At 42.4% G+C, this 12,198-nt stretch overlaps 2 protein-coding genes across 3 annotated transcripts in view; both read right to left on the reverse strand.

Moving 5' to 3' along the window:
* The window catches only part of LOC122543281 (uncharacterized), a 43,800-nt gene that overhangs the window by 28,472 nt on the left and 3,130 nt on the right, over nt 1-12,198 (reverse strand). The window lies entirely within an intron of this gene.
* Nucleotides 1,532-11,580, reverse strand: LOC148134693 (zinc finger and BTB domain-containing protein 39-like). Of its 2 annotated transcripts, none has more exons than XM_087985558.1 (2): nt 11,439-11,580; nt 1,532-4,883 (listed from the first exon to the last, which is right to left on the reverse strand). In XM_087985558.1, the coding sequence occupies exon 2, from the start codon at nt 4,778-4,780 to the stop codon at nt 2,642-2,644; it is 2,139 nt and encodes a 712-aa protein (XP_087841684.1). In that variant the 5' UTR covers nt 4,781-4,883; nt 11,439-11,580; the 3' UTR covers nt 1,532-2,641. The 2 variants fall into 2 exon arrangements, with proteins under 2 accessions (XP_087841684.1, XP_087841685.1); XM_087985559.1 differs by having other exon boundaries at nt 10,631-11,573.

The raw sequence follows: 12,198 nt of genomic DNA on the forward strand, positions 1-12,198 counted from the left end.
TTTTCAAACCAACTCTCCGAACTCTTTCCAACTTTGGTGCTGCCTTGGTCCCTTTAACTGGGGTTCATAGTAATTCCCTCCTTTCCTGTACTTAACAGCATCTCTGGTTAAGCTCCAACCACAGCTTTGTGAGCTGATTCCTAGGCCTTTGCCAAAAACATACTGGAGGTGTATAAGATTGGCTCAAGGTGAGGCTGGTTGCCAGGTTACCTTCTCTGCTGGTGAAAAGCTCTTTTTACATCTAACTGGCATCCAACCTTGCAACTCAGCAGAAATGAGGAATTCAGTGTGTAAAGGTTCACAGATTTAAACCCAGCCCTGCCAACATACCATAGCACTGGATGTTGATGCTCCTGGCAGAAGAGCTATTTCACTTCCTAGCCAGTGGAGCAGATTTGCAACTTTATAAAAAAAATGTAGAATGCCTACACCACAGGAAGCTATTCAAGCCCATCATATCCACACTGACTATGCAAGAGCAAGTCCCACTCCCCCATAACCCTGCATATTTTCTCTCTCCAGATGTTTATCTAAATTCATTTTGAAAGCACTGATTGATTTTGTCTCCACCACACTTTCAGATCCTAATCCTGCACTGAAAAAAAGTTTTTCCACATGTTGCCTTTATCTTTTTCCCAATCACCTTAAATTCTCCCTATTTTGTTTAACCTGAGCTGCAGTTATTGTCAGTTATTGCAGCTATGGGTATAGGAAAAATGTGAACACACTGGAAACAGTTCAGAGGCAATTTACAAGACTGATTCTAGGAATGAGAAATTTCAGTGATGAGGGTAGATTGAAGAAGTTGGGACTGTTTTCCTTGGAGAGAAAGTGTCTGAGAGGAGATTTGTAGGTGGTTTTCAAAATCATGTTCAGATTTCAGAGTTGAAGGGGAGAAGTTGTCCCCATTCGTAAAAGAAAAATGTGATATCAGCAGAAGACAAATAATCAATTCTAGGGTCTCAGGTAACTTGGTCACTACAGTTCACTACCATACTACATTATACATTTATAAACTGAGCTATCAGAAAAAAATTATTCAAAACCTTCCACAGAATCATTAAGGTTCACAGAGCAGGAGGCGGCTCTGAATCCCATAATGCCTTTGGAACGTTTCTACTATACTGTGCTCTCCCCATAGTACTGGATCTTCCTCAGCCTCAGATACTAACACACTCTTACTTTGTATAATGACCTTGAAGTGCAAGTACTCCCTGTAGTTAAAACAAAATCCATGTCAAACAACTATCTGGTAGTTCAAGAAAATCAATAAAGAGATCTGAATATTTACCTAGACAATTCTTTCAAATAACCACCCATGAACAATGTCAGATTATTAATATACTCCAAATGAGACATAAACAATGTGAGAACTAGGAGTCAGAGCAGACACTATTAAGTGGGTTAGTAAATTTCATCAGCATTCTGAAGATTTTACCTTAAGTTCATATTGTTACTGGATATCAATGAGTTTTGCCACAAAAACAAAAACAGAAATTGCTGGAAAAACCCAGCTGGTCTGGCAGCATCTGTGGAGAAAATAAGAGTTAATGTTTCAAATCCAGTGACCCTTCTTCAGAACTGGACTTGTCCAAATAAAATGAGGTTCAACAGTTTAATCATCCAATTCAAAGGACCTATATAAGCAAGAGATTAGACAAGGTAGAAAAAAATTGTATTGCTGAAGCATTGAGTTACAGTACACAATTTCTCATACTAATGGATGTACATAGCTTGCCTGCAATGGCAGAAATTCAGATTGTATGACAATACAGCAAATGCTTAAGAGTTTGATTTGAATACGGTAAACATTTCCCCTGGTTCCAGATTAAGTGATTAGGCTAGTGTAAACCCACCTTTAGGTGACTGCCCTCACTGGCCCAGAGTTTTAATTCCTTGGAGACTGTGACAGCAGTAGCCAACACTACCATATAACTCTGTACATTTTGAGAGCAAATCCTAAAGCAGAAAACTGTCAATCACTGAATCATTTCACACGTCACACGAGAAGAGAAAAATTCCAACGTGGGTGATTCGAGAGCTCCCATCAGTGAACTTGGCACCACACGGTACACAGCCCCTCTTTTGCATCAATGTGGAATTTACCGTGTTGCCTAATCATTCCTATGTTGGCTGGCAAGACCTTGCCACACACCTGGCATGGCATACTCTTACCTTCACCATTACTATCCTGAACACAGACAAGATTGTCATCTTCACTGTCATCTGTTAACTCGATTATTTCTTCAGAAGGACCTCTGCTCTCTTGATGGTCATCAAAATTAAGGCCATCCTGTTCAATACCATCAAACTGCATGCAATCCATTTCCTTCATTGATATCAATGTGGATTTTGATGCTTAAACTACAGTGCAATAGAGACATTTGATTTTTACACAGTAGCACATTCACTATTACCAGAGATAAAAATAAAATGACAACTTCATTTTACAGTAAAGTTAGCACCATTAGGTAGCAATTTTTATAATTTTTTTAAAGTTCCATAACTAACACCTTTTTTAAAAATCTGATCTTAGAATTGAAGGTTTCACTGTACACTAAAATGAGACTTTATTTGAAGTTTATGTCTGAATACAGTTTTTTCAAATCAACAATGGAACGGTTTCCTTTTCGGGTAAGGGTTAGTCCATCATTTTTACTGACTGTTTGGAATGCACGATGTACATGAATGTCTGTGCAATGTTAAAGTCAGGAGGTAGGCCCCCATCTTTGTGCATCTCCACATGTTTAATCATAAGGTTCAAGGTGGGACAATACTTCTGGCAAACCGTGCAGCAATACATAAGGGCACCTGAATGAGTCTTTAGATGATTTTTGACAGTCGATCGCCCCCTGAAGAACTTGTGGCACAGCTTGCATTCATAGGGCTTCTCTCCTGAGTGGATTCGGAGATGATACTGAAACTCACTAGAATGGGAAAACCTTTTACCACAAAATTCACATTCATACCAGTTCCCTTTGGAGTTGGCTTTGCCTTGGTTTGAGGGAAGGGTCAGAAGGGTCTCTTGGTGTACACCAGGCACATGTCCATCACTTGTAGACTCATCTGATGGTGATGTTGTTAAGGTTTTTTTGAGCCACTGGTGTGGAGTAGTTAGACCTTTTGTGCCATCCAAGTTATTCCTCTTATGTATCTTCACATGGTTCTGATAAGAGGCTTCTAACCGAAACTTTCTACAGCAGAAATTACATTCATATAAATACTCCATACCCTGGTGTGAAGCCATATGTTGCTCTAGAACAGTTCGGTCTACAAAGCTATTACCACATACAGAACAGGAAAAGATTGATATATTCATGTGGGATAAAACATGCCACATTAAGCTACAGACTGATCTATATGGCTGCTCACAGACACAACAGGAGAGACTTTTCATGTCAAGATGGGAAAGGATATGGTCTTTCACAGCAAGATAGTCTTTAGTCACTGTCTTTCCACAGACAGCACAAAACAGTTCTGTGGGAGAGCCACCAAAATTAGCTTCAGCAGGCAAGATGGTATTTGGTTGGACAATAATGTTAGCATCATGTGGCTTCCCTTTCCTGTGTCCAGCCACTTGCCACTGTGTTACAAATTTCATTTCACACATGTCACACGAGAAGAGAAAAATTCCAACATGAGACAAAACATGGGTGATTCGAGAGCTCCTATCAGTGAACTTGGCGCCACACACAGTACACAGCCCCTCTTTTGCATCAATGTGGAGTTTACCGTGTTGCCTAATCATTCCTATGTTGGCTGCCAAGACCTTGCCACACACCTGGCATGGCATACTCTTACCTTCACCATTACTATCCTTAACACAGACAAGATTGTCATCTTCACTGTCATCTGTTAACTCGATTATTTCTTCAGAAGGACCTCTGCTCTCTTGATGGTCATCAAAATTAAGGCCATCCTGTTCAATACCATCAAACTGCATGCACTCCATTTCCTTCATTGATTGAACCTGGAGGTCGACATTGTTACTGACACAGGAATTACTACTCTCTTTGAGAGATTCTCCAGTGACCAGTAAACTGGTTTGATTATAATATCCATTACTCTGTATTTCATACAGCTCACATGGGCCTTTATTAGAGGTCAAAGGCACATTCTCACTTGTTGTGCATTGGCTGTATTCCATCTCCAGGTTATCTTCAGTTTTTGTTGACTGTTGGTACATCACTGGCATACTTGGGCCATTTTCATTCACAAGATTTCGCTCTTCACTTTTAAAACTCTCTCCTACTTCAACCTGCATTATGTAACTTCTGTTTTGACAAAATTGTGGGCCTGGGCCCCTGGAGTCTGACATGGGGGTGTTTTGGTCATTTGAAGCCCCGGTGAGAGGTGCATAGCCTTCGGGTGATTGATCTGTTGGTTTATTGGTTTCTGTCTTTTCCAAGTCAGGAAACGTGGAGTAGCAAGCCTTCAGAAGATCTTGCATTCCCAACTTCTCTGCCATCTCATAGATAACACCAACATTAATGAGATCAGTAAAAAGCTCAGCTGTATAGATAAAATTCAAGATTCTTTCAAAATTTGCCGGGGTGATGAAGTCTACCACGTATGTTCTTGCAGTATTAACCTCAGAATTCAGAAAGAGCTTCTGGAAGTAGCCAGCAGCACATGCAAGCACTGATTTGTGTGCTGAAAATGTCCTGTTGCCAACCATGATGATTACATCACACATGGTTTCGGACAACCTAAACTTATTAAGTTCCTTAAGAAGGTTATTAGGGTGGTCAGCACTGTGTAGTTTAATTCTCATACCCATCTCCGTTAGTGCTTTGGAAACTTCCACTAAATGCAAATTGGCTGGCCAATAAAGTACTTTGCCTTACACTGTTCCATGAACATTATCTTGTATAAAGACAAGCCTGCAAATGAGAACAGTTAGGTCAGTCACGTTACAAGATTCTACAAAAATAACATTTTTCAAAACTTTATGGATCTTTGCATTCCAACATAGGGCTTGAAATTAAATCAATAAAACTGAAAGGCATTAAGATAACACAGTCTGTTGCTGCTTGTAGCACCTTTAACCTAATAACATAGTCCCAAAGAATAATCAGACAAAACTTAACATAGCATTAGGCAATGTGACCAAACACTTAGTGAAAGAGGTTTTAAGGAGTATTTATCATATAAACATACACACAAAATAGGAGCAGATGACGATAATTTGGCCACTTGAGCCTGTTTTACCATTCAATCAGATCACAGCTGATCTGTTTGCGTTCTGTATTCCATATTCTCATCTAACCCCAATAACCTCCCCTTGTCTAATAAGAATTTGTCTACCACCATCTTAAAAATAATGACTGCCTTCTACCACCTTCCGAGTCAGAGTTCCAAAGCCAAAGGAGCGGCACAGTGGCTCAGTGGTTAGCACTGCTGCCTCACCACGCCAGGGACCCGGGTTTGATTCTCGCTTCAGGCAACTACCTGCATGGAATTTGCACATTCTCTAGTGTTTGCATGGGTTTCCTCCGGGTGCTCTGGTTTCCTCCCACATTCCAAAAGACGTGCAGGTCAGGTGAATTGGCCATGCTAAATTGCCCATAGTGTTAGGTGCATTCGTCAGGGGTAAATGTAGGGGAATGAGTCTGGGTGGGCTACTCTTCGGAGGGTCAGTGTGGACTTGTTGGGCTTAAGGGCCTGTTTCCACAATGTAGGAAATCTAATCTAATGCCACAAATCCTCAGAAAAATATTCTTCTCTGTCTTAAAAGGGTGATCTCTAAAGCAACAAGATTTTTGATTTGTTGATAATAAACTAATAAAACACTTACACAGATACAAATATGCACAAAATATGTCCAAATGACTAAGCCAGGAAAAAAAACAACCTTTTGGTGTAGCTTAATGGACTGATCAAAGACTGTCACTGTCAAAAAGTGTAGTACTGGAAAAGCACAGCAGGTCAGGCAGCATCTGAGGAGCAGGAGAATCGACGATTCAGGCATAAGCCATTCATCAGGAATGTGGGGAAGTGGGCTGAGAGATAAATAGGAGGGTGGGGTTGGGGGGTGTGTGGAAGATATCTGGGAAGGCTATAGGTAGACGCAGGTGGGAGATGATAGTGGTAGGTCAGAAGGGAACGTGGAGCGGATATGTGGGAAGGAAGATGGACAGGTAGGACAGTTCTAGAGGGCAGTGCCGAGTTGGAGGGTTGGATCTGGGATGAAGTGGGGGATGGGAAGTAAGGAAACTGGTGAAGTCGACGTTGATGCCATGGCAGAAGATGAGGCATTCTTCCTCCAGTTGTCAGGTGGCTTGGATTTGGTGGTGGAGGCGGCCCAGGACTTGCATATCCTTGGCAGTGGGAGGGGAAGTTGAAGTGGTCAGCCACAGGGCAGTGGGGTTGTATGGTGCATATGTCCCAAAGATGTTCCCTGAAACGCTCCGCGAGTTGGCATCCTGTCTCCCCAATATAGAGGAGACCACATCGAGAGCAACAGACACAGTAGATGAGGTGTTTGGATGTGCAGGAAAATCCCTGCCAGATGTGAAAGCATCCTTTGGGGCCTTAGACAGAGTTGAGGGGGGAGGTATGAGTGCAGGTTTTACATCTCCTGTGGCAGCAAGGCAAGGTGCTGGGAGTGGTAGGTGGGTTGGTTAGGGAACGTGAACCTAACGAGGGAGTCGTGGAAGGAATGGTCTCTGCGGAACGCAGATAGGGGTGAGGAGGGAAATATATCTCTGGTGGTGGGGTCTCATTAGGTCCACGCCCCCCCATCCTCCACTCCCAGCACCTTCCCTTGCCACCTCAAGAGGTATAAAACCTGCACCCACACCTCCCCACCCCCTTACCTCCGTCCAAGGCCCCAAAGGACCCTTTCACATCTGGTAGAGATTATCCTGCACATCTCAACACCTCATCTACTGTGTCTGTTGCTTTCGATGTGGTCTCTTTTACACTGGAGAGACAGCATACCAACTCGGAAAACGTTTCAGGGAACATCTCTGGGACACACACATCAAACAACCCCACTGTCCTGTGGCCGACCACATCAACTCCCCTTTCCATTCCATCAAGGACATGGAAGTCCTGGGCCTCCTCCACCACCAAAACCAAGCCACCCAATGAAGAATGCCTCATCTTCCACTTGGGACCCTTCACCCACACGGCATCAACATCGACTTCACCAGTTTCCTTACCTTCCATTTCCCCACTTCATCCCAGATCCAACCCTACAACTCAGCACCGCCCTCTTGAACTGTCCTACCTGTCCATCTTCCTTCCCACATATCTGCTCCACCCTCCCCTGACCTATCACTCCCTACCTGCATCTACCCATCGCCTTCCCAGCTAACTTCCCCTCCCAATTCCCACCTCCACCCTCCTATTTATCTCTCAGCCCCCTTCCCCCACACATCCTTGATGAAGGGCTTATACCCGAAACATCTATTCTTCTGTTCCTTGGATGCTACCTCGCCTCTAACCTCCAGTCCTCACTTTCTCTCAAAGGCTGTCACTGCCAAATTTACTGATTGGGTCTACAAAAGGAAAATTGTTAAATTACAATTCTATAACTTCCTAAATGGTACGGGGAGAATGCGGGTAAGTGGAGTTGAAATGCCCATCAGTCATGATCGAATGGCGGAGTGGACTCGATGGGCCGAATGGCCTTACTTCCGCTCCTATGTCTTATGGTCTTAATTAAGGCATTTTTCACATCTTCAGCTTTCCTGTGGTGTAATATTCGCAGTTTATTAATCATCTATCATTAGATTCCCATCCTTCAATGCCATCTTCTAAACAATGGCAGAGATGGACAGAGCTTATCTTCCTCTGACTTGTATTCTGTTTGATTCTATTTTATATTCACTTTCTTGTTGATTACAGTTCCAGAGTGACTGGGAGTGTTGAGCATTAAGTCTACTGAAACCAATAGATCTTTTCCAACTTGCTCAACTACTTCAATATAATTCACAGAATAAATGTGAAAAACAAATCCTTGAAGATAACTAGTGAGCAGTTTTACAAGAATAAATGAGACACTATCATTGTCTCCAAAGCATGCTGAAAATCCCAATAACCCACGTCATAAAAACAGAGCTCCCCGTACTCAAAAAACTGTATTACAACTAGAGAATTAAAAGGACACAATCTCCAAAATAGCAATTAAGAAAGGTCCTAGAACTTTGTAATAAAAATAGAATTCACTTTCCAGCAGAACACTGCGTCAAACAGAGTTTAACTGAAAATAGTCTTAGTACTCTAACCAAATCAGTTTTCTTCCATCTCGTTTGCAGTTTATTCACATCCAAATGATAAGAAACTTGAAAAGAAAGGTAAAAAATTTACAACAAAGAGATGGCCATCTGCTTCAGGGTTTCTGCCTCTACCATTCTTTCAGACAGTGAATTCCAAACCCCTACCATCCTGAAGGTGAAAACTTCCTGAACTTCTCTGTAATCTTTGTGTCAATTATTTTAAATTGATGTACTGATTATTTTCTTCATTTTTTATTCACTCCATCTAGGACTTTCAATTTTACACATCAAGTAAATCTCCCTACCTCAGCCTCCTTTTCCAATTACCTTAATCAGCCTTTGCATTGAATAAAATATACTTCAGGGTGTAGGTTTGCTCGCTGAGCTGTAGGTTTGATATCCAGATGTTTCATTACCTGGCTAGGTAACATCATCAGTGGCGCCCTCCAAGTGAAGCGAAGCTGTTGTCTCCTGCTTTCTATTTATATTTATATCTGGTGATGTCATTTCCTGTTTGTTTTCTGAGGGGTTGATAGATGGCATCTAGATCTGTGTGTTTGTTTATGGCATTGTGGTTGGGAGTGCCAGGCCTCTAGGAATTCTCTGGCATGCCTTTGCTTAGCCTGTCCCAGGATAGATGTGTTGTCCCAGTCGAAATGGTGGCTTTTTTCATCCGTGTGTAGGGCTACGAGGGAGATGGGGTCGTGTCTTTTTGTGGCTAGCTGGTGTTCGTGTATCCTGGTGGCTAACTTTCTTCCTATTTGTCCTATGTAGTGTTTGTGGCAGTCCTTGCATGGAATTTTGTAGATGACGTTGGTTTTGTCCATGGGATGTACTGGGTCTTTTAAGTTTGTTAGTTTTTGTTTGAGAGTGTTGGTGGGTTTGTGCGCTACTAGGATTCCGAGGGGTCTTAGTAGTCTGGCTGTCATTTCTGAAACTTCTTTGATGTATGGTAAGGTGGTTAGGGTTTCTGGCTGTGTTTGGTCTGCTTGTCGTGGTTTGTTCTTGAGGAATCTGCGCACTGCATTTTTTGAACAAACACATAGATCTAGATGCCATCTATCAACCCCTCAGAAAACAAACAGGAAATGACATCACCACAAACCCCAGGAACCCCATCCAGGAGAAAGATATAAATAGAAAGCAGGAGACAACAGCTTCGCTTCACTTGTAGATCGCCACTGATGATTTTACCTAGCCAGGTAATGAAACATCTGGATATCAAACCTACAGCTCAGCGAGCAAACCTACACCCTAAATCTCAACCTGAGCTACAAACCTTCACAAACCTTGCAAAATACACTTCATATCACAAATTTTGCACTGATTTATTTTCTAAAATTTTGTTTGAGTTATTGTATACAATAGAAGTTGAGAATATTTCAAGAAATTTCAAAAGTAAATGTTCTGAGGGTGCTAAATCTCAAAATTGTTTGTTGTGTGATCAGTTTAACCTGATTGAGCCAAATTAAATATGACTCCCTAACCAGCTGTTGGAAGCATCCAGAGGTTCCACTAAGCAAACATTGATGGCATTTTCTCTCAAAATATCTCTCAACAAGATACCCACAAGTAGACGCAGAACCTGTTACTACAGGTCTCGTAAAATATTTTAGTGAAAGCTCTGAAAATTACATAAAAGTTCATTTCAGAATTTATATCTTGGCTCCCTGATAACTTTGCTAATGTGAGGTAGCTGAGCCATTCAATTGAAAAATTCCCATAATCAATCTTCTGACTGGTGTTAGTTACTGATTTGACAAGTGGGCAGATAGCAAGTAGTTATATTGAATACTGACAATCAATCAATAACCTAATATTAAGGAACATGAAAAATACAGGTTGTACTACTGGACCAGTTATGCAGAAGCCTAGGTATTAGTTCAAATCGCATCATGGCGGTTTGAAAGTTTGAATCCACTTTTGAGAAGCTGGCATTCCATAATCTTTATTCCTGCAAAAACTAATCTTTGATATCATCTTTGATTTAATTTTATACATTTAAAAAGCAGATAATACAAAAACACAAATATTGTTTTGGTGTTAATTTCTTAATAGTTCACATTGCATTCAGAAATTGTGAAAAATTCATTCACAGATTTACTGTAACAATGCGACATTACAAAATATTTCTCATGTAAATTCCAAAGATTTTTCTGACCAAATGAGCATAACTATGCCTCATAAAGCTTTTAAATGGCATGAAACTACATTATTCTTTGAATCAAACCACAAGAAAAATGAAATGCAAAGAAAAACCACTGCAGTCTTTCAAGGCGTTTGCCAATATCAGCGTAAAATATCTACAAGTTTGAAGCTCTTTGGACTACATAAACATCAGACTTCAACACATTCTTGCACTCTGAAACCTGCTTGCAAAAATGACTGGCTTTCACTGACTTTACCTGAACTTTAATCCTTCCTTTGAGATGGGATTTGTTGAGGTATTGCAGTAAATGAGAATTTACTGGATTTTCCTTAAATCACTTCACAGGTAGAACTTCACTCTGGGCTCAAGTTAAGTAAAGCAGGGTGATTTTTAAAGTGAAATAAAAAATGTTTTGAATTTTGTTAAATTTAAATGTTAAGACTTCAAGTAACCAAGATCTGCTAATTCTGGTGACAGTTATACCATTATAAACAGCACTGGATTTAAGTGCAATAAAACTGCAGTGGTCAGCTTGCATGATTTACTTTGGTATATTATATGGCAAAGACATTCAATAAGAGTTCCTTTTTGCTCATTTTTTCTCTAAATTGGCATGACACTACAAATTCGATTCTCTTCCCCAATAAACCCCTGGATTTCGGGTAAGAGGATATTTTAAGTTCGAGTGTAGTTGGGACTGGGGGGGTGTGTGTGAAGTGAGTGCCAGGAGAAGGTCTGTCTGGTGTGCAGTCAGTTGGTGTCAGGAAGCAGGTGACAGCCCTTTCTCCCTCTCCCACGAAGGCTCTGCTCCTGAACAGGTGGGAGGACTGCACAGGTCTCACAGCGCGGCCAAGGGGCCTGAATATGCAAGTAGCCAAGAGGGAGCTCGCTTACCGCCAGGGCCAGGGCCAGGGCCCCGGCCCCGGCCCCGGCCCCGGCCCCGGTAACAAAGGCAGAGCCTCACAAGCTCAGACATTTTGTTTTACTCGGGATCCCGAGGGCTGTCCCAGGCCGGGGGAAATAAATCCCGGTGCATCTTCACCACATCCTCTCCACACGCTTACCGGCTGGAGTACAATACAATTAAAGCCTTTTCACCACCATAGCAACATCGATATATCCAAGGCCCACAGCTGTTAAACAGTCTGTTTAAAAAACATCAAAGACATTAACCCTGAACACAACGCACCATCACTACTCAAACCCATCTGATCTAGGAGCGCCGCCCTATCGGTCAGGAGGACTCAATATATCGAGACCTAGGAGCGCCGCCCTATCGGCCAGGAGGACTCAATACATCGAGACCTAGGAGCGCCGCCCTATCGGCCAGGAGGACTCAATACATCGAGACCGAGGAGCGCCGCCCTATCGGCCAGGAGGACTCAATACATCGAGACCTAGGAGCGCCGCCCTATCGGCCAGGAGGACTCAAACCCATCTGATCTATGAGCGCTGCCCTATCGACAGGAGGACTCAATACATCGAGACCTAGGAGCGCCGCCCTATCGGCCAGGAGGACTCAATACATCGAGACCTAGGAGCGCCGCCCTATCGACCAGGAGGACTCCATACATCGAGACCGAGGAGCGCCGCCCTATCGACCAAGAGGACTCCATACATCGGACACATGGGAGCGCCTGATGAAGGGCTTTTTCCTGCTCCTCGGATGCTGCCTGACCTACTGTGCTTTTCCAGCACCACTCTAATCTAGGAGCGAGGACTCCATACAAGTCGCCCTATTGGTGGGAAGGAGTTAATTAGATTAGATTAGATTACTTACAGTGTGGAAACAGGCCCTTCGGCCCAACAAGTCCACACCGAACC

The sequence above is a fragment of the Chiloscyllium plagiosum genome, unplaced genomic scaffold (assembly GCF_037043375.1).
Source record: "Chiloscyllium plagiosum isolate Xiang-an unplaced genomic scaffold, Cpla_swu_hap1 HiC_scaffold_53X, whole genome shotgun sequence".
Lineage (NCBI taxonomy): Eukaryota > Metazoa > Chordata > Chondrichthyes > Orectolobiformes > Hemiscylliidae > Chiloscyllium > Chiloscyllium plagiosum.

Bases quoted from the DNA above. Each gene is read 5' to 3' on its own strand.
- LOC148134693 (XM_087985558.1), bottom strand. From the start codon at position 4,780: ATGGGTATGAGAATTAAACTACACAGTGCTGACCACCCTAATAACCTT.